Source organism: Triturus cristatus, chromosome 3_2, assembly GCF_964204655.1.
Source record: "Triturus cristatus chromosome 3_2, aTriCri1.1, whole genome shotgun sequence".
Classification (NCBI taxonomy): domain Eukaryota; kingdom Metazoa; phylum Chordata; class Amphibia; order Caudata; family Salamandridae; genus Triturus; species Triturus cristatus.
In genome coordinates, this window is record NC_140584.1 from 78,549,752 (window position 1) to 78,573,431 (window position 23,680).

Here is a 23,680-nt window from a genome sequence, read left to right on the forward strand (position 1 = left end):
TTCAGTAGAATGGCAATATGAAAAGAAAGACAGTTTGGAAATGGAGGCATACATATTTTTTACAAAACAAAAAGAACTGATTGGCTGTTTCATACCATTCTAGAAAAAAAACTAGGCTGTATGTGAAAATTAATAGAAGCATGTTTTGTATTGGTACAAAAAAATGTGTAACCAAAGAACAGTACTATGGATTTGCAGTTAGGATTGAAAAGTCAAGCACTCTTGCTCTGTGGAATTGAAACATTGTGTGTCGAACTTCTGACCTAACTGCACACAGCAGTGTTCCATGAGCTGTTGCTATGGTAGCAGGCAGAAGTCAAGTTGGGGGAAGGGTACTAGGCAGAAGTCAAGTTGGGGGCAGGGTACTTTTGGAAAAGGGTTGGTTTTCAACCAATAGAAATGTGTCATTACATTTGAAAAAAAGGGGGAAGCACTGAGATTTGAAACTTACATGTATATGTGTGGAAAAATAGAGGGAAAGTTTGCCATTATCTGGTTCTGCTGAGAGGAGAGAGGTGTACAGAACAGAGATCCTGGCTCTGATAATCTGCTGTTTGAGTGACACATTTCTTTCACAACTAACTAATTTTAAAGGTGAGTTTACAGTTTGAGAGGGGATGTATGTGGTAACTTAAGAAATGAATAATAGAAATGGGAATTGTTTTTGTTGTAGTTACACATGGTGGATTCATAATGTGTCAGTCTGTAAAAGAGATTTTCACTTGGCCCGAAAAAAAAAGAGCAGTAAGTGTGCTTTCAAATTGGCAAAGAAATTTCGTTTTGGCACTAATGTGAAAACATGACTCTGTGTCCATAGAAGAATTATAGGCAGAAATTTATTGCGTCTTGCTCTGGTGATTTCACAGTTGCAGTAGATGGAAAAGAGGAGCGAATTTTTGGGGGAAGAAGCAGAGGCTTAGCACACACCCATGTGCTTGCCATGTATAGTCATGCACAGTAATTAGAAGCGAGTGGGGTTTTCAGGTTTAAGTCTGTAATGCAAATACATTCAGCATCACTAAGGCTGGTTGCTCCTGCTGGAGTGTAGGCAGTCACAGAGAATACACACGGTGGTGGTCTGAAAAAAAAACAGCTTGGACATGTGCATTTAAATAAATTTAAAAAAAAGGTTTCAGAATGTGTCAGTCTGTAAAAGTGATTTCAAAGTGTAAAAAGAGATTTTCACTTGGCCCAAAAAAAAAAGAGCAGTAAGTGTGCTTTCAAATTGGCAAAGAAATTTCGTTTTGGCACTAATGTGAAAACATGACTCTGTGTGCATAGAAGAATTATAGGCAGAAATTTATTGCGTCTTGCTCTGGTGATTTCACAGTTGCAGTAGATGGAAAAGAGGAGCGAATTTTTGGGGGAAGAAGCAGAGGGTTAGCACACACCCATGTGCTTGCCATGTATAGTCATGCACAGTAATTAGAAGCGAGTGGGGTTTTCAGGTTTAAGTCTGTAATGCAAATACATTCAGCATCACTAAGGCTGGTTGCCCCTGCTGGAGTGTAGGCAGTCACAGAGAATACACACGGTGGTGGTCTGAAAAAAAAACAGCTTGGACATGTGCATTTAAATAAATTTAAAAAAAAGGTTTCAGAATGTGTCAGTCTGTAAAAGTGATTTCAAAGTGTAAAAAGAGATTTTCACTTGGCCCAAAAAAAAAAGAGCAGTAAGTGTGCTTTCAAATTGGCAAAGAAATTTCGTTTTGGCACTAATGTGAAAACATGACTCTGTGTGCATAGAAGAATTATAGGCAGAAATTTATTGCGTCTTGCTCTGGTGATTTCACAGTTGCAGTAGATGGAAAAGAGGAGCGAATTTTTGGGGGAAGAAGCAGAGGGTTAGCACACACCCATGTGCTTGCCATGTATAGTCATGCACAGTAATTAGAAGCGAGTGGGGTTTTCAGGTTTAAGTCTGTAATGCAAATACATTCAGCATCACTAAGGCTGGTTGCCCCTGCTGGAGTGTAGGCAGTCACAGAGAATACACACGGTGGTGGTCTGAAAAAAAAACAGCTTGGACATGTGCATTTAAATAAATTTAAAAAAAAGGTTTCAGAATGTGTCAGTCTGTAAAAGTGATTTCAAAGTGTAAAAAGAGATTTTCACTTGGCCCAAAAAAAAAAGAGCAGTAAGTGTGCTTTCAAATTGGCAAAGAAATTTCGTTTTGGCACTAATGTGAAAACATGACTCTGTGTGCATAGAAGAATTATAGGCAGAAATTTATTGCGTCTTGCTCTGGTGATTTCACAGTTGCAGTAGATGGAAAAGAGGAGCGAATTTTTGGGGGAAGAAGCAGAGGGTTAGCACACACCCATGTGCTTGCCATGTATAGTCATGCACAGTAATTAGAAGCGAGTGGGGTTTTCAGGTTTAAGTCTGTAATGCAAATACATTCAGCATCACTAAGGCTGGTTGCCCCTGCTGGAGTGTAGGCAGTCACAGAGAATACACACGGTGGTGGTCTGAAAAAAAAACAGCTTGGACATGTGCATTTAAATAAATTTAAAAAAAAGGTTTCAGAATGTGTCAGTCTGTAAAAGTGATTTCAAAGTGTAAAAAGAGATTTTCACTTGGCCCAAAAAAAAAAGAGCAGTAAGTGTGCTTTCAAATTGGCAATGAAATTTCGTTTTGGCACTAATGTGAAAACATGACTCTGTGTGCATAGAAGAATTATAGGCAGAAATTTATTGCGTCTTGCTCTGGTGATTTCACAGTTGCAGTAGATGGAAAAGAGGAGCGAATTTTTGGGGGAAGAAGCAGAGGCTTAGCACACACCCATGTGCTTGCCATGTATAGTCATGCACAGTAATTAGAAGCGAGTGGGGTTTTCAGGTTTAAGTCTGTAATGCAAATACATTCAGCATCACTAAGGCTGGTTGCCCCTGCTGGAGTGTAGGCAGTCACAGAGAATACACACGGTGGTGGTCTGAAAAAAAAACAGCTTGGACATGTGCATTTAAATAAATTTAAAAAAAAGGTTTCAGAATGTGTCAGTCTGTAAAAGTGATTTCAAAGTGTAAAAAGAGATTTTCACTTGGCCCAAAAAAAAAAGAGCAGTAAGTGTGCTTTCAAATTGGCAAAGAAATTTCGTTTTGGCACTAATGTGAAAACATGACTCTGTGTCCATAGAAGAATTATAGGCAGAAATTTATTGCGTCTTGCTCTGGTGATTTCACAGTTGCAGTAGATGGAAAAGAGGAGCGAATTTTTGGGGGAAGAAGCAGAGGCTTAGCACACACCCATGTGCTTGCCATGTATAGTCATGCACAGTAATTAGAAGCGAGTGGGGTTTTCAGGTTTAAGTCTGTAATGCAAATACATTCAGCATCACTAAGGCTGGTTGCTCCTGCTGGAGTGTAGGCAGTCACAGAGAATAAACACGGTGGTGGTCTGAAAAAAAAACAGCTTGGACATGTGCATTTAAATAAATTTAAAAAAAAGGTTTCAGAATGTGTCAGTCTGTAAAAGTGATTTCAAAGTGTAAAAAGAGATTTTCACTTGGCCCAAAAAAAAAAGAGCAGTAAGTGTGCTTTCAAATTGGCAAAGAAATTTCGTTTTGGCACTAATGTGAAAACATGACTCTGTGTGCATAGAAGAATTATAGGCAGAAATTTATTGCGTCTTGCTCTGGTGATTTCACAGTTGCAGTAGATGGAAAAGAGGAGCGAATTTTTGGGGGAAGAAGCAGAGGCTTAGCACACACCCATGTGCTTGCAATGTATAGTCATGCACAGTAATTAGAAGCGAGTGGGGTTTTCAGGTTTAAGTCTGTAATGCAAATACATTCAGCATCACTAAGGCTGGTTGCCCCTGCTGGAGTGTAGGCAGTCACAGAGAATACACACGGTGGTGGTCTGAAAAAAAAACAGCTTGGACATGTGCATTTAAATAAATTTAAAAAAAAGGTTTCAGAATGTGTCAGTCTGTAAAAGTGATTTCAAAGTGTAAAAAGAGATTATCACTTGGCCCGAAAAAAAAAGAGCAGTAAGTGTGCTTTCAAATTGGCAAAGAAATTTTGTTTTGGCACTAATGTGAAAACATGACTCTGTGTGCATAGAAGAATTATAGGCAGAAATTTATTGCGTTTTGCTCTGGTGATTTCACAGTTGCAGTAGATGGAAAAGAGGAGCGAATTTTTGGGGGAAGAAGCAGAGGCTTAGCACACACCCATGTGCTTGCCATGTATAGTCATGCACAGTAATTAGAAGCGAGTGGGGTTTTCAGGTTTAAGTCTGTAATGCAAATACATTCAGCATCACTAAGGCTGGTTGCCCCTGCTGGAGTGTAGGCAGTCACAGAGAATACACACGGTGGTGGTCTGAAAAAAAAACAGCTTGGACATGTGCATTTAAATAAATTTAAAAAAAAGGTTTCAGAATGTGTCAGTCTGTAAAAGTGATTTCAAAGTGTAAAAAGAGATTATCACTTGGCCCGAAAAAAAAAGAGCAGTAAGTGTGCTTTCAAATTGGCAAAGAAATTTCGTTTTGGCACTAATGTGAAAACATGACTCTGTGTGCATAGAAGAATTATAGGCAGAAATTTATTGCGTTTTGCTCTGGTGATTTCACAGTTGCAGTAGATGGAAAAGAGGAGCGAATTTTTGGGGGAAGAAGCAGAGGCTTAGCACACACCCATGTGCTTGCCATGTATAGTCATGCACAGTAATTAGAAGCGAGTGGGGTTTTCAGGTTTAAGTCTGTAATGCAAATATATTCAGCATCACTAAGGCTGGTTGCCCCTGCTGGAGTGTAGGCAGTCACAGAGAATACACACGGTGGTGGAATGAAAAAAAAAAACAGGTTGGACATGTGCATTTAAATAAATTTAAAAAAAAGGTTTCAGAATGTGTCAGTCTGTAAAAGTGATTTCAAAGTGTAAAAAGAGATTTTCACTTGGCCCGAAAAAAAAAGTGCAGTAAGTGTGCTTTCAAATTGGCAAAGAAATTTCGTTTTGGCACTAATGTGATAACATGACTCTGTGTGCATAGAAGAATTATAGGCAGAAATTTATTGCGTCTTCCTCTGGTGATTTCACAGTTGCAGTAGATGGAAAAGAGGAGCGAATTTTTGGGGGAAAAAGCAGAGGCTTAGCACACACCCATGTGCTTGCCATGTATAGTCATGCACAGTAATTAGAAGCGAGTGGGGTTTTCAGGTTTAAGTCTGTAATGCAAATATATTCAGCATCACTAAGGCTGGTTGCCCCTGCTGGAGTGTAGGCAGTCACAGAGAATACACACGGTGGTGATCTGAAAAAAAAAAAAGCTTGGACATGTGCATTTAAATAAATTTTAAAAAAAGAGCAGTTTGTGTGCATTCAAAATGGCAAAGAAATTTCGTTTTGTGACTGTTGTGAAAAGAAATGTAGTAATATATTTAAATACAATAAAGGATTTTTTTTTTTAGTTTTTTTCAGGTATTGCTGAAGAACAGTGAACAAAATTTAAGATGCCTACAAAATCTCGAGTTCAAAAAACGCTAAAAAAAAAACTATATTTGAGGACAACTGGAGGACCAAAGTTAGTAGAAGATGCTGATGTTGGGAAAAAGAAAAAATCTTCTGGTAAGCAAAAAAAACAATTCCTAAACAAAATATTGAAAACAAACAAAAATGTACAAAATGTCTGTTCTCGGAAAAATGTAACAAAACCTACAGAACAGCAAAAAATTGAGGATTTAGTTAATGCAAATATACCTTCTGCAATTGAAAAGTTTAACATAAACAGAAAAACAGCATTTAAAGAGATACGTAGAAAAATGTTTCAGAGAAGAGTTATGTCCAATTTGATAAAGGATATAAAGAAATATAAGCAAAAGGCTAAATATTATAAGAGAAAAAAAGAAATTGAAGCCATTGCAGCAAAAGCATTAGAATTAAAAAGGAAACTATTCATATTAATTTTGAATAGGATGCGTACATTAGATAAAATGGTTAATGTACTGAAATCACAAAGCAAAAGCAAAAGAGTAGTGAACAGAACAAACTTTTGTAAAGTGTTTTTAGGAAAGTGGATGCATAGTTCAAGTAGTGAACCTTTTTTTAATGAAGAAAGCTATTTTCAAAGTAATAGTTTGCTGCATGCAGTTGACACCAGAGGTCGTTCATACGAAGTAAAAAATGGTTGCATAATGGAGAAGGAGATAATGGTTCCAAGAGATGAGGTACAAGTGATGGCAGATGAGGCAATGGGGAGACGTCCTAAAGCCCCAGTGTACACTTGGAATTGTAGTAGTATTTGCACTGTGCGTCAGGAATCTATTGACAGATTTCGAGAGTTTCTAAGAGAATATAGTAAAAAAAGTGTAAAACAAAAGATTAAGGTGCTTCAAAGTCTGGATCCATGCAGAGTGAGAGAGAATACTGGTTTGCAGGGTCATTCTCTTGCTTGTCTATCTAGAAAAGTGTGCAATAGTGTTTTCCATCATTTTAGGATGCTGGCTGTTCATCATACTGAAATGAGAAAGTTTGTGAGACGGTTGTATTTTGCCAAAAGTCCAGCAATAAAGTTAAATGAATTGAATAGGGCTCTGTTCCGAGGAACGGTATCAGATGTAGAGAAGGTTGTTGATGAAATTCAGTTTTGTTACTTTGGTCCTGAAGAAAACAGTGCAGAGAAGGACACAGTAAATGAGGCAGAAGTGGAAGAGAATGTAGAACCCTCTGTAAGTAACACATTTAATGATCACATAACAAAATTTGCAATAGTCTCTAATGAAAGACCAAATGTTACTTGTATTTGTTGCCGCAGAACTCATTATAGAAAACAAACTAGGAATGTTGATCTCTACAGAAAGAGTGAAAATGAAGATAATTATAAGTGGATGGATTTTGCCACATATATATTTCTTGAAAATTGTTTTGAATTGGGTGAAGATCAGCGTATTTGTAAATACTGCTACAACAAGTTAGAGGAAAATAGAATGCCGACCAGAGCTGTACATAATAATTTAGAATTGGATGCTATTCCTGCTGAACTTTCTGAATTAAATACATATGAGTCTATACTCATTCAATGTGTTCATCCGTTCCAGACCATAGTACGTATGGAGCCCAAAACTGGTAAATTACCTCCTTCAGATTTACTGAGAGGTTTAAAAGGTAGAGTGGTGTATTTGCCCTTGGATTTGAAAAAAAATATGGAAACTATTGATGCAGATACTTTGGAAACTGAACCATTAATTATTCTGGTTAATGGTGTCCCTACAAAGAATAAGAAGATTTGGCAGGAGCTGGTAGATGTGCGGAAAGTACAAAGAGCAAATTTGTATTTGAAAAAAAATAACAAATGGTATGAATCAATTTATATACAAGAAGAAGAAGAAGAAGAAGAAGAAGATTTACAAGGAGACACAGAAACACCAACTGGACAAATTGAAAAAGTGGACAAGTCAAAGGAAGAAGAAATTTATGAACATTTTAGCATACATCCTCTCCATTCGAAAGAAGTTATGGGAGACAATATTGATCTCTTTCAGATGAAGAAAGCAAAAGGAAATCCCGTGAGTGTATGGGAGGAGAGCTTGGAAGCTCGATGTTTTCCCCAGCTGTTTCCTACAGGAAAAGGAGGACGATACGATGAACGTCCAGAACAGATTCCAGCTTCTGAGTATCGGACTACAAGACTATATGCTGAAGATCCCAGATTTCGACAAAGTATCCCTTATTTGTTCCATCTTTTATTTGAAAGCGACTTGTCTGCACTGTCTTATGCAGTAAATCACATTTTAAAAAGTGGAGTACATTTACAAAATGTGTCTGCTAAGGATTTTATGGAGAAAGTGCAGCACCGAGATGATCATTTGGAAACACAACTGATCAATCTGATGGCTTGTCAGCGTGGGACAAATGAATATTGGTACCGACGCCATGGTGAACTAAAATGCATGTTACGCAACTTAGGAACACCAACATGGTTCCTTACCCTAAGCTGCGCCGAGTACGCTTGGGATGATTTACTGGATTTTCTACGAGAGGCCAATTCAAACATTGAAAACATCGAATACAAGACAGCAGGAGAACTGTGCTCATTGGATCCGGTTAATGTTTGCAGATATTTCAATCATAGATTTGAGGCTATGATGTCCTTCATCTGCAATAAAAAAAATCCACCCCTTGGAGAAGTAGTGGATTTCTTTTGGAGAAAAGAGTACCAGGCAAGAGGTGCTCCTCATATTCATATGCTGCTGTGGATCAAGGATGCCCCAAAGTTTGGAACAGATACTGATGAAGCAGTGTTATCTTACATTGAAGAATATGCAACATGTGCTATACCTAAAAGCACAGAAGAGAACAAGTTAAAGGAGCAAGTTCTACGTTTCCAAAGTCATCGGTGTGGAAAATACTGTCGACGGAAATACAAGAGCAAAGAAAAATACTACACTAAATGTCGATTTGGATTTCCTAGACCTGTTCTTACAAATGGAAGAGTCAACAGTTTTATGTCAGCTGTGAGACATACTATCACAAGAAAATCACCTAAGAATACCTACAACCTTAAAAGAAAAGAAGAATCAAAAAATATAAATGACTACAACCCAGTCATTTTATCCATGTGGAACGCTAACATGGATATACAGTATGTTGCTGACAATTCCATTGCTGTTGCTCGATATGTAACGTCTTACATTACGAAATCAGAAAAAACAGAATTGAAGGAAATGTGGGAAGAGATTTCTCACGAGAAGACTGTCAGTAAGAAGCTGTACAGTTTCAGTTTGAAGATGTTATCGCATCGAGAAATTGGATCCTACGAATGTTCAGATAGGTTATCTTCTGCAAGTCTCTACTCGAAGTCAAGAAGAATAATTTGGGCAAGTTTAGGCCTTGCAGCAATGAGAAATCGGGTACTGAAATCTGTTGGAGAAATTGAATATTTGGCTGAGAATGACCCAGAAAGTACAGACATATTGAAAACAAACATGTTGGACACATATTATCCCAAGAGAAGTCATCATCTGGAGAACATGTGTCTCTATGAAGTGCTGCAGAACTACATTTATTCACGGAAAGCTGCAGAAGACATCAACAGTGGAAAATATAAAGTTGTTGGTGAAGAAGGATGTTTGGTGAAGCAAACCAAAGGAAGTTTGATAAATCACCGGAAGCTGAGTTGCGACACTACCGACAAGAAAGAATTTTACTACTTGGCTCTTTTACAGTTGTTTAAACCATGGCGTACAGAGGATGAACTACTGGGAGAATTCCAGAGCTATGAAGATTCTTTTAATGCTTGCAAAGACAGCATACAATGCAGTACATTCTCAACTTATCTGCAAATGTTAAATGAAGAAATTGAACAGGAAACTACAATTGCAGCAGAAATAGCTAGAGACAGTTCTCAGGACAGCCAAAGTTCAGGAACATACAGTCAAGATCCCCTAGGACAACCAATCGTTGAAAATGAAGCATCAATAGCCATGAATGAAGTGGAAACGGCTATGAATCAAGCTCAAGAAGAATTTATAGACTTAGAAAATTTGGAAAGACAACTGAATCAAGAGCAGCAACAAATTTATGAAGAGATCAAAAACAAAATTGATCACGGATTTCTACATATCAAAAAAGAGTGCTCATGCACATCATTTCATCCAATCAGGATGTATGTAAGCGGACAAGCTGGCACTGGAAAAAGTTTCCTAATTAAAGTCATCAGAAGCTACCTAAAGCAAAAAACGGATTCTACTTTGTCTTGTGTGGTTACTGCTCCAACTGGGTTAGCAGCATATAACATAAAAGGAATCACCTTACATCGTTTGCTAATGTTACCAGTGGAGCATGAGAACAAAATACAATTCAACAAGCTAACTGGAGAAGCATCCTTAGAAGTGTCAAGAGTATTGAAGAAGATGCAAGTTCTCATTATTGATGAGGTGAGCATGGTATCAAACTTAATGCTTGCCTTTGTGCATTTAAGAATGCAGCAAATTTTGAAGACAGACTATGACGTGTTATTTGGTGGAAAACACGTCATAGTTTTTGGGGATCTTTTGCAACTTACTCCAGTTAAAGGACAACCAGTGTTTAATACTGTGACACATGAAGACACGAAGAAGTCATTGGGAAGCATTGGAAATACAAATATTTGGTCCTTCTTTGAGTACAAGGAACTTACAACTAATATGAGGCAAGCAAACGATGAAGAATATGGAAGTATTCTGAAAGATATCAGAATTGGACTACTCACAGAAGTTGGCAAAAAAGCATTACAGAGTCGGCTGTTACATAACTTATTTCCAAAGGAAGAAATAGTTGCAGAGAAAATATACAAGAATATTGCAGAAAACAAAAGTGTCATCTGCTTAATGCCAACTCTACGTGAATGCTCAATATTTAATGAGGAGCTTTTGAAATTGGAAAATGAAGACATCATGAAATTGGAAGCAGTGGACAAAATTGAGGATGGAAGAATTACTGTCACAGTAACAGGCAAACTGAAAAATAAATTGGACTCACTAGAGAAGAATATCTCCAAAACAGCAGGATTAGAAAAAAATCTATATGTTTGCATGAACTGTAGAGTGTTTTTAAGGAGAAATTTGGATGTTGAAAAAGGCTTAGTGAATGGAGCGATGGGAAGAGTTGTGGGTTTTATTAATTATCAGAAAAAAGATGGAATTGAATGTTTAAAAATAAAATTTGATCAGATAGAGGAAGTTAAAGACATTTGTCGTTGTTCAGTTCGTTTCATGCTTGTGAAAGACTTATATGTACGTAGGAAGCAGTTTCCGTTTTCACTAGCATATGCTGTAACTATCCACAAGTCTCAAGGATTGACTGTAGATTGTGCATTTGTGAACATTGGTTCAACTGTGTTCAAAGAAGGTATGGCATATGTAGCTTTGTCACGAGTCAAAACATTATCAGGTTTATTCATGATTGACTTTGATGATTCAAAAGTTAGTGCTGATACAAACTGTGTAAAGGAGTATAATAGATTAAGAAGAACCTATGCTCCTCATTTAGGTCAGTATCCTGTGTTGGAGAAACGTGTAGTTTCTCGTAAAAGGAGAAATGAGAATATCTGTAATGAAGATGTAGAGAAGAGGAAAAAAAAGAGGAGTGATGTAATTGCAAGCAAAAAGAATAAGGAAAATGAAGAACAGGTTGTAGGATGTCATTTTGAAAATAGCTCTGGTGTCAACTGCTACGCTAATGTAGTGCTGAATGTTGTATTTTATCTGGAAAGTTTGCAAGAGCAGATAATAGTAAATCAGGGAAAAAGATTCTGTTCAGAGCTCAGTCTCCTTTTTCAAAAGCTGAGTAAAGATAAAACTCAAATAGAAAGTGCTACTGACATTAGAAAACTTTTAGATGTATGTTCAGGACGAACACAGTTTTCTCAAAATGTACAGCAAGACGCACAGGAATTCTTGTTGTTTTTTCTTCAGGTAGTGGAAGAAGAAGGAGTTCCCATTGACATTTTTTTTGGTCTCTCTTATAAATGGGAACATAGTTGTGAAAATTGTTATAATATATGTGGCTCTATTGTTGATAATGAAAGGTTTATTTATTTGACATTGCCAGAGAGTAAAACAGTCACTTTTGCAAAATTAGTTAAAGATGCTAATCATAGCATGAAATGTGGTGAGTGTAATTCTGACATGTTTTCAACATTAATTTTAAGGGAATACGGACAGTATGTAATTTTAATGATGCAACGATGTAGAGCTGATGGTTCAAAATTGGATACTTTAATAAAGAAGTTTACAGGACAGCAATTATCAATTTCAGGAAAAACTTTTGTAACTGTTGCAATAATTTTCCATGATGGACCTACTGTTACTTCTGGACATTACACAGTTTATCTTAAATGTGAAAAAGGCTGGACACTGTGTAATGATTCCCAATTGATTTTCAAACAACGTTTGCCTTTTGATTTAGCAAATTCCTATCTAATCTTTCTGAAACCTAAATTTTAGAGAGACTTGGCAAGATCTGGACAAAATAATTTTACCATTTTACTGGATTACCATTGCAATTTTGTAGAAAAAATATTTTTTAAAATTATCATTTGGCCTAAAGGAAAGATAACCAATTGTAATGTGGACTTTTTAAATTTTTAATGCAATTTTGAAAAACCAATAATTTAGAGATAATCGGTAACTTCTGCACATTTTAAATTTTGGAATGCTATTGGACTGCCATTGGAAATTTTTACAAAAATGATTTAAAAAATTACTATTTGGCCATGTGGAAAAGTAACCAATTCTATTGTGGACTAAATAAATTATTCAAAAAATTTTTGTGAACCAAAATGTTACAGAGAATCGGTGAGATCTGGACAGATTAAACTTTAGAATTTTAATGGTTTTCCCTTGGAAATTTATTCCAGGGAAAAAAAAAAAATACAATTTGGCCTAAAGGAAATAAAATCAGATGTATTTTGGAGTTATTTGAGATATAATAAATATCAGACGGTATTTTAAAGAAAAAAGTATTGTTTTTAGATGATATTTTTTTAGAATAATATGCATTTCTGTAATGATAAGTTTAAGTGAGAAGAGATTCTGGGCTTTTTTAATACAATCTTTGAGATTGTTATTTTTTTTTGCCCGCTGTAAAATGATGAATGCAATTGCTTTCACAATTTATAGTGAAATGCAATATATTCTGAAAACAGCAAAAATAAGGCAAAAATATTTTTTGGTAAAAAATGTAAATATGTGTACTGTATTATAAAATGGTTTAAAAATATTAATACTTTTTTCTTTTTTTTCAGATCGATATAGAAAATTTTCGTAAACTACAACCATTTAAAAAACTATTTTTTAAAAAAACAAATGAATAAATATTTTTTTCAGTGAGTATGGTAAGTCAATAGTAATAATTGTAGTCTCTCAAGGACCTTGTAATGTGAAAAATGATTTTTAGTGTTTTTTTTAAAAAATAAAAAAAAAGGTACGCTTACCGTACGCGTACGGTAAAAAAAAAAAAAAAAGTTTTTTAAAAAAAATGTAAAAAAAAGATGAAAGATAAGGTTGGCTCTTAAAAGAACCGTTGTGTTCATGCAGGGACAGAGGAAAGGAACCATGGGAAAATCATTCAAAGCTACAAATGTGCTGATCTATTTTGTTATTCACTAGGGAAACACTGGTCTCCCTATAACAAATTAGAGCTTTACAAAATGTGCAATGAATATCAACCTTCCGAAATCGAGGGTTCATTTCCAGAGGGCCAGCAAAAGGAGATTCTCCCCCCACAGATGAAGGGCTCACCTGAGCTGCAGAAGAAGGAGTAAGCTCTGCAGGTGATGGTCCAGGCTGAGCTGCTGTGGATGTACTGGCTCGTCTTTCTGAAGAGTTACCTCCAAAAAGTTGAGCATGTGTCCTTTTGTGTACATCCTTGAGGTGCCTCATCATGGTGTGATTCCCAAAGGAATACTTCCTGTCAGGATTACCTCTAGAAAGTACACGCTGACACAGCTTGCAAGTAACTAAGGGTGCATTCACCTTTTGCTGGCCTTCTGGAAAAGTAAAATAATCCCAAACATAAGAAGGCTTTACTTTCCTCGCTCTCTGCCTCAAGACAGTGCTGCTGGTGCTAGCCTCACTCTCAGAAGAGCTCTGCTGTTCTGCCATCGTATCCCAAAGACAAACCAGCTCCTTCTCCCAAGGGATCACAAGCAGAAATGAGGGGAATGGGTGTGGTGTAGGAGAGTTCTAGAACTGAAAGTAGTTTCAACCAATCAAAAGTTGTGTTTCATGATCACATGACCAACCGTACGCTTACGGTACGCTTACGGTACGCTTACGGCAAAAAGTACGCGTGCGCGTAAAAAAGACACGCGCTTGCGCGCATGCGCATAACAGTCATTTCCCGGCACTTCCGCGTAACGTGCGCGTGTTGCGTAAGCGCGCACGCGTCCCACGCGCAGTACGCGCGCTACGCAAAGTACGTAACTATACGCAAGCAGCGTAGATAGATTACGGACGTTGCGTAAACCGTACGCTTACCGTGAGCTTACGGTACGCGTACTATAAAAAAAAAAAAAAAAAAAAAAAAATAATCTAGAAATAAATTTTACTTGTTTATTTTAAAAAATTTATATAAAATAAATATTTAATGATTTTAAAAAATTAAGCATAGTCTTTATAAAAGGTAAAAAATTAAATTAAAAATATGTTTGAAAAAAATGAAGAAAAAAAAAAAAAATAGCATTTAAAAAACCTTGCAAATTCACTGAAAAAAACATGGGTTTCACACACGTTATAGTTAGGAATTAGTTCAGCTAACTATAACTCGCGTGCCCGCAATGCACTGCTGATGACGTCACATATTACATCACTCATGACATGGTCAGTGACATCACTCATGACATCACTGATGACATCTCAAATGACATCACTGATGACATCACTGATGACATCATCCAGTGAATGTGTGTTTTTCTGAAAATTAAATATGTTTTATATATGTATATCTCAAGGTCGATGGAAGAATAAATGGGTATATAAGGGTCTAAATGGATGATTTGTTTTTGAAAAATTGATTGTGTAACTGACTGATTAAGTGTATCATAGTGAATACATGGCTTAGTGAGTAATGTTTAAATATGTAAATATCTGTATCAGTCTCTCACTGTGTGTATAAGTGGCTGCATGGGTTTGTGAGTAGCTACATGGGTGTCTATATAGGTAATAAAGCTCCTAATACCCACCTTCTCTGAACAGTTAGCTTGCTGCCCCATCCCCCTCCTCCCTATCCTCTGTTGTGTGAATCCATGGACTAGCCTCCTCCCTCCTGCCATGCATGGTCTGATGTGCTGCCACTGCCCTCAATTTAGTATGATGTACCAGTCCACTCCTCCTGCCCTCCATTGCCCAATTCTATGTCCCATCATTGACCTCCTGCTTAAACTCTGTGCTTAGCTTGCTGCCCCTATTCTCCTTCCCCCTGCCCTCCAATGTCTTTGTGCATGCCCCTGCTCCATCCTTTTTGCCCACTATGTTCCATGGACCTGCCACTCCTATCTACTCTGAGTGTTCTGTTGAGCTGCCACTCCCCTCCCACCTGCCTAGCATTGTCAGATGACTGTAACCTGTCCCTGCCACCTCCACCCTGCCTGTCCACATGCCATGCCCCTATCCTCTTCCTCCTGTCCACATGGTCCATTGTACTGCCACACCCTTCTGCCCTCCCTGGTCTGTTGTGCTGCAACTGCTCCTCCTGCCTGCCCCGTGCGGTCTGTTGTGAGGCCCCTTCCCCTGAACTTTCTTGTCTGTGCACAGGTCCTGACCCTCCCTTCTATCCTCCATCGTCCTTTGTGCATGCCCCTGCACCCTCCTTCTTGCCCATCATAGCCATTGTGCTGCCACTAACCCTCCCACTTGCCATGCATGGTCTTCTGTGCTGCCATGGCCCCTCCCACCTTCCCTGTGTGGTCAGTTAGCTGCCCCTGACCCCCTCCCACCTTCCCTCCATGGTCTGTGTGTATGCCATCACAGTCTCACTGTTGCTCTTCATGGTGTGTCTTGCTTCTAGTGCCCATCCTGCCTGACCTCCATGGCTATCTTGCTGCTCCTGCCCTGCCTCCTTGCCCCCAGCCCTCTGTTTACATGTGCAGACCCCTACTCCCTCCCTCCTGGCTTGTCTGTTCCATTGTAATGCCCCTGATCCGTCCCTCCTGCCCTTTATGGTCTGTTATGCTGCAGCTTTCTCTCCTGTCTGTCCATTATGGTCAGCTAGCTACCATTGCCTCTTGCCCCTCTGTTCTCTGTTGTCAATGTGCATGGTCCTGTCCCCTCCCTCTTGCTTTCTATGGATTGTTGTGCTGCACTCCCGTCCCGCATGCCCTGTGTGGTGTATTGTGCTGCTGCAAACCCTGATGCCTGCCCTGCAGGGTCAGTTTGGTGCACCTCTCCATGTCCCTCCTGTCCTCTGTTATCCAAGTCCATGTCCCTACCCCATTTCCTTCCATGATCCAATGTACCATACTTGCGAACATTTTGAACTTGGTAAGAGAGGGATTTTTTAAAAAAAGCTGGGGTATTGATTTTCCCCTTTGAGTTACATTGAAAAAGAGGAGATTGTAGACAGGAGACAGATCAAATAAAGCTCATTTGAGCTTAAAAACATTGGACGTTTCCTGGCTGAATCGGGTCTGTTGGCATGTATGGTTGTACTACCATTGCCTCTTCCTTCTGCCCACAATGGTCTATTACTTTGCCACAGCCTCTCTTGCAAGTCCTGTATTGTTGGTTTGTTGCCCCTGCCCCCCTTTCCACTGCCCTCCATAGTCTGTTGTGCTGCCACGGCCCTTCCTGCCTGCTCAGTGTGGTTAAATTGTTGCCTTTGCACCCTCCTACCTGCCTTCAATTTTCAGAGTCCGTGCCCCTGGCCTCTGCCTCTCAACAGTATCCTAATGAACAACTAGATTGCTAACATTCTATATTTATTACAAAAGTGTGGAACGCCTGACGTCATCTTGATGTAATCAAAACTGTAATACCTAGAGCATTTCCTTTAGAAATTACATATATGAGAGGGTCTTATTGGCATCAAAATTATGGTTAGTGCTCTAAAAGACTAAAATAAGGACATATTTTCTGAGTTTTCAAATAGCGACAAAGCACTTTTCAATTATTTGTTATCTTTATGTTTTTTTATCCAGTTGACCACTTGATTAAATGTTGCACTTAGGGGAGAGGATGTGGTGTTACTTCCAGAACTGCAGACTTTGCAACTGGGGACCAGGTTGGAGTTTCTGCTTCAGCTCGACATTCTGTGATTCTGGTCAAATCACTTAGTCTCCCCATGTCTACAACCAAAATGAATTTGTTCTTGTGTGATGTAACCAATGCTCATGTAAAGCACTCCAATACCTGACAAGTCTGCACTATATAACACTGCAAAAACACAAAATAATAAGTGTTTTGCACACTTCTGTCATTGGGCTATATTTGGGCTACATCTGGGTGATTTTGGGCTAAATTTGGACTCTTTTGTCTCCGGTGGCCATTTTGGGAGATTTATTTGTTATGAAGTTTCCTAATTTCCTCATGTACTGCAGTCTCCTCAGTAGGAAATGCTTTCAGTTTTTTACTTTGATTCCATCATGAAGGTATTCAGATATGTCACACATTTGTCATAAATTCTGAATGTTAGCACTCTAGTTGCTCATTAGATCACTGTAGTAAAACTACTGTTCACCATGGAAGTCTGCGCCTGGTATTAAAAGTGCATGTTTCAGTCTGCATGTCAGAATTTTTTAATGAAATAGAAGAGGATTTGAGAAGTCACTCAAAATGTGCCCTCATTTTCTTTCTTCAGCATTAATCATAATTTCTATGGCAAAATGAACCCCCTCATTGTGTTCCTTTTTAAATTAAATGTTTTAAGTGTTACCAGTTTATTCCAATCAAGATGGCTTCAGGTGTGCCATACTTTTGTCATAATGAAGACAGTAAGCGCTCTAGTTGTTTTTAAGAACACTCTGGGACATTCTGTCATTGGGCTATACTTGGGCTACATCTGGGTGATATTTGGGCTACATTTGGGCTCTTTTGTCTCTGGTGGCCATCTTGGGAGACTTATTTGTTATGAAGTTTCCTAATTTCCTCATTTACTGCAGTCTCCTCAGTAGGAAATAATTTCAGTTTTTTACTTTGATTCCATCAAGAAGGCATTCAGATGTGTCACACATTTGCCATAAATTCAGAATGTTAGCACTCTTTTTGCTCATTAGATCACTGTAGTAAAGCTACTGCTCACCAGGGAAAACTGCTGCTGGTATTGAAAGTGCATGTTTCAGTCTGCATGTCAGAATTGTTTAATGAAATAGAAGAGGATTTGAGAAGTCACTCAAAATGTGCCCTAATTTTTCTTTCTGCAGCACTAATCATTCTTTTTATGGAAAAATGAACCCCCTCATTTTGTTCCTTTTTAAATTAAATGTTTTAAGAGTTACCACTTTAATCCAAGCAAGATGGCTTCAGGTGTGCCATACGTTTACCATAAGTAGGACTGTTAGCGCTCTAGTTGTTCTTTGGAACACTCTGGGAAGCTGCAGTAGAACACAAAGGAATCAACTGACAGTCTCTGCCCTTGTTGGATGTACATGTTTTACTGAGAATGTCAGACTTCATTCTCACATGACTGAGAAAGATAATGTGAATTTACAGAAAATATGCTCTCAGTTTAGCTTATAGATCACCTTCCAAACCTCTGTGGGAAAAGCATGAGAAAATATTTTTCTGTCCATCATGATATCCCAGCAGAAGGCTTTTTCACATGGTGAAATCACCTTAGAACATACCACAATTCCTAAAATGAGTATGGTACCATCAACAAATGATTTATAATGTAACTAAAGTCTTAAAACCTTCTATTAACTGCAATGATTTTTAATGAGGTGCTATCATGTATATTGGTCCCAAGATGGCTGCCAACACTTCTTGGATGAAGTGCTGACAGCCAATCAAATCTCAGGATGAGATGTGTGGTTAGGCTCCGCCCACATATATATATGAATTTACTTTTGATTTTCTCAGGAACTACTGAACAGATTGACACCAGACCTGCAAAAGGCACTTCCCTGACCTGAGGACTACCTCTCTGCCAAATTTCAAGTAATTCTGTTCAGCCGTTCGGGCTGTACCTTGGACTAAAGGTCCCTATGGAAAAATGCATGGGGAAAACGTGTTTTGGGACCCCCTTTTTTCTCGGCCCCCGCTTGGCGATTCACCCCGAGACTTTCAGGGTAGGAGCGGAGCGGAGCGCCCCACCTATTTTGAAAATTTTGCGAGGATTCGTCAACCGGCGCCAAAGTTATTCCAAATAGAATGTTGCGGATTTCCTATGGAAACACGGTCCTAACTATAACTATCTACTGGCGACCGCCAGTAGATAATATATATATATATATTCACTGAAAAAACCATAGGTTTAAGGGGCGTTATAGTTAGCTGGACTTTTCACTCGTACAAAACCATAGAAATTCCCCCGTTATAGTTAGTTCAGCTAACTATAACTCGCGTGCCCGCAATGCACTGCTGATGACGTCACATATTACATCACTCATGACATGGTCAGTGACATCACTCATGACATCACTGATGACATCTCAAATGGCATCACTGATGACATCACTGATGACATCATCCAGTGAATGTGTGTTTTTCTGAAAATTACATATGTTTTATATATGTATATCTCAAGGTCGATGGAAGAATAAATGGGTATATAAGTGTCTAAATGGATGATTTATTTTTGAAAAATTGATTGTATAACTGACTGAATAAGTGTATCTTAGTGAATACATGGCTTAGTGAGTAATGTTTAAATATGTAAATATCTGTATCAGTCTCTCACTTTGTGTATAAGTGGCTGCATGGGTTGGTGAGTAGCTACATGAGTGTCTATATAGGTTATTAGTTGGTTTTTTGAGTATCAGTATAAGTGTCTGATGTCTGTATGGTTCGGTGGGGGGTATTACGTAGTGCATAGGTGCATGAATGAGTGACTCACTGTTTGTATGTGTTGAAGACAGCATGTGTGCAGGACTGTATGGGTGGATGAGTGTGTGCATGGGTGTGTTAGTGAGTGAATGACTGTCTCAATAGTGTCTCTATGAGTAACTACATATCAAGTCAAGTCAAGTCAAAAACACTTTATTCGATTAATTAAAAATCATAAAAGTATACTATATAGTTATATACAGTTAAAAAATTTCCAAAGCATTTTATACAGATAAAACTTTTAAATATATAAAAAGTCAGTGACATATAAATCCACACATACTAAAATTTAGTAGCAAATATGACATGGTACAAAACCCCATTATTTCATGTATTACAAGGGGATTGATTTAAGATATGTCATACAAAACTCGGGTAAACATTTACAAAACCAGAGCCTACATTCAGCTTGAGTCTTTTCCTTCTAGCGCGGATACAAGCAATCAAGAAATTGGCTACGCCAAACATTACTAAAGGGGTCTCCATTAATTGAAGATAAAACAGTGCAGGTTTGAACTGTACAAACCCCTTTTCCCTTAACAGAGGTCTAATAAACGTTTTCCTACTTATGGAAAAGAAAGAACAGAAAAACACAAAATGTGTCTGATCCTGATCAGAAAAAATATCACAGTCACAAGGTGCGTTTTCCTTTGGGAGACACCACTTTTCATAAGTTCCCAACAGAAAATGAGCTTGATTAAATCTGAATTTTGTTAGGAGCCACCGGTGATAGGGTCTGGTAACAATAGTCAGATAAGGTTGGATTGACAAAGACGAGATCAACAAAAAATGTGACCTAACTGTAAGCTTAGTAATTTCCTTTACTTCTCGTTCTGATTCACGTAAGTTTATAAATTGTGTTCTTACCCATGTAATATCTGCTTTAGTGAGATTTTCCGGATTCAGATATAGTTCAGGGCGACCCAAAAGTGCTGCAGATGTTTTAATAAAATTCAACCACAAAATACCTGCCGCTCCATCCCTCTCCATACAATCTCTGATAATCTTGTGGTTCAATGTAAGGTTGGGGTTCAGCCAGGTTCTGATCCAGAGTAAAAGTGGTGCCAGATTTAAAATATCCGTAATATACCCTATCCCGAGCTCCATATGAGCTGCAAAGGATGATGTAGATTGGGGGAGACCTAAAACAGATCGGAGAAATTTGTTTTATTCTCTCTGAATTGGTACTAGATCTTTATAACCCCAAATACCTGCCCCGTACCTTGCTATGGCTAGGGTTTTAGATCTATAAATCATCAATATGGCCTCAGCTGGTTTACCACCCAGTCTTTTGGCAAAGCCTAATATAGCCGCCGAGGATCTTTTCACGGCTGCTACTTTATTAGCAACTTGGGGTACCCAAGACCCAATGTCATCAAAGACTACACCAAGATAGGTGAATACTTTCACTCTCGATATTACCAGGCCATTACAGAAAAGGGTTCTCATGTTCTTCCTACCTTTCCCTATGGCCATGACATGCGATTTTTCTACATTTGTTACTAGGTCCAGATTTTGCATAAAATCCCCAAAAGAATTTAGCAGATGTTGTAAGCCTATTGGGGTCCTAGACAGCAGCACCGTATCATCAGCATATAATAAGACCGGCACTGCTGTTCCTCTCATGCATGGAACGTCAGCGGATGCAGACGTCAAGGAGGAACCCAGTGAGTTTATATATAGAGAGAAAAGCATTGGGGCCAGGATACACCCCTGGCGAACTCCCCTGCCGGACTTGAGACCAGCGGTACACTTCCCGTCTTGAGTCATGCAGATGACCGCTGTTAAGTCTCTATGTAGCTCCGCCAGGAAGCTCACCAACACCCGATCTAAACCCAGCTCCAGGAGCATTGTCCACAGCTTCGACCTATTAACTAGGTGAAAAGCTGTGGACAAGTCCATGAAGGCCAGGTAGATTGCCCCTTTTGTGGCTACAGTATATTTACTAACTATTAGATGTAAATTCAGGCACTGGTCTTCAGTGCCTCGACCTGTTCGGAAACCATACTGTGCATTACACAGGATGTCATTATTGGTAACCCAAGAGGAGATCCTAGACAGAATTACCTTCCCTAGAATTTTAAAGGACGAATCCAATAAAGAAATGGGCCGATAACATCTAGGGTCCCCCCTCTGGCCCTTCTTGAAAATCGGGACAATAATCGCCCGTGACCAGGAAGTAGGTAATCTGCTTTTGTCGATACAAACCATGTTAAATACATTAGTAAGGACCACGGACCAAATGTTAGGGTGTGCCTTAAACAAGTCAGCAGGAACTCCGTCTGGGCCGGGGGCCTTATGAGCTACCGTGTCCTCGATAGCCTTTTGTGTTTCTTTAATAGTAAATCTCAATGGGGGCTCCTCTTGATTACTCACAATCGGGGCAGACACATCTACTGGGAGGCCATTACCATAAATTTTCCCAAAATGATTTAGCCAGTCACGCTCAGATATATTTGATTCAAGCGGGGTATTTTCCTTGTCGTTAAAAAGTGGAAAATTAATTATTTCCCAAAATTTAGAGCTGTTCTTAAGGCTAGACTTGTCATACAGGGAGTCCCAGGCGTTTTTTTTTATGACGTTCTTGCGGGACTCAACAGTCATTTTATAGCATTTCCTTAGCCTGGCCACTTCTACATTATCTCTAGGGCTCTTTTTCAGTTCCAACAGTAGGTCTCTGTGGGCTTTTGAACATTTTTGGTCAAACCAACCATGAGGTTTTTGCTCCTTATGTACTGTCTTACATGTTAAGTCCACAGCCACCTGCTGGCAGATTGAGTCAAAGGAGGAGATAATATCTCCACCCCACCTTAGTGGATCCAAGCAATTATTAATTTCCTTACCCACCTTATCACTCAATGAAATATAAAATGCCTCTGGAATTATTTTATTCCATTTTAACCGTCTCCCCTGATCCTGAGCGGTTATTTTCACGGGAGGTACCAAATTTATGTTTGTATTATCATTGAGTAGATATGGGTTAGTATTACGTAGTTCCAGTAATACTGGATTGTGATCGCTAAATGCAACGTGAATTGCATTATAAAAAATGACATTTTGCAGCAAGCCAGGAGAGATAAATATAAAATCTATAATAGTATTGCTATTCCTAGCACTATATGTAGCTACCCGGCCTTTAATGTCAAAAAACTCCGGTTCAGCTAGTTCAGCATCGGACAGTAGGTCTTCTAAAGCAGCACCCTTGATTGAATGTTCATATGTTTTAAACTAGTATATGTGACTGTTGGTGTATATAAGTGAGTATATGTGAGAGTGAGAGATTGAAAGAGTTCCTGTATGAATAAGTATGTGTTTCTATTAGTGATTGTTAAAAAGACTAAGTATGTGTAAGTTTCTGTAGAAGTAAGTGTGGTGGTGTGTGTATAACTGTATATGCAGGTAAACGGATGTTTGATTCTTTATTAGCATGAGTGACTATGTGTGTGAGTAACTTTATGGATGAGTGGCGTTGTGTAACAGGATGTATAGGTGTATGAGTACATATGATGAGTGAGTACATTTATGAGTGACTGTATAGGACTGTTGGTGAATGAGTGGATGTGGATGTGGATGTGGATCTTACAATTACTGAATAGGTTGTTGTAACTGGTATTGGTATGTCCATTGTTTTGAAAATGTTAATTTCTATTTTTGAATGTGTGTATCAAAGGTTATATTAGGGGGAGAGGAGGTCTGCCACTCTATCACAAGGATGATGTCATCAGTGATGTCATCAGTGATGTCATGAGTGCTGTCACTGACCATGTCATGAGTGATGTAATATGTGACGTCATCAGCAGTGCATTGCGGGCGCGTGAGTTATAGTTAGCTGAACAAACTATAACGGGGGAATTTCTATGGTTTTGTACGAGTGAAAAGTCCAGCTAACTATAACGCCCCTGAAACCTATGGTTTTTTTTGTGAATTTCTAAGGTTTTTTAAATGCTAATTCCTAGCTATAACGTGCCTGAAACCTATGTTTTTTTCAGTGAATTTCAAAGGTTTTTTAAATACTAATTTCTAGCTATGCCTACAGAGATAGGATAGGACATGTGAAGAAAGAAGGAAAAACGCACAGAAAGAAAAAAAAGAAATGCAGAAAGAAGCAACAGAAGTCCTCAAAGACGAAGAAAAGTGCAGGAAGAAGTATAACGTGCAGAAAGAACAAACAGAAGAGCAGAAACAAGCCTTGTTGCAAAATCATCCTGTACCCTCAAC

General features: G+C 38.5%; 1 protein-coding gene across 1 annotated transcript in view; it reads left to right on the forward strand.

The window, feature by feature from the left end:
• Nucleotides 1-565: 565 nt before the first annotated feature.
• LOC146856836 (uncharacterized) overlaps nucleotides 566-23,680 on the forward strand; it is a 32,790-nt gene continuing 9,675 nt past the window's right edge. The window contains exons 1-2 of the mRNA XM_085646997.1: nucleotides 566-3,768; nucleotides 4,233-11,113. Of these exons, the coding sequence (XP_085503123.1) occupies nucleotides 5,456-11,113 (5,658 nt within the window). The 5' untranslated portion in view covers nucleotides 566-3,768; nucleotides 4,233-5,455. The remainder of the gene's footprint in view (nucleotides 3,769-4,232; nucleotides 11,114-23,680) is intronic.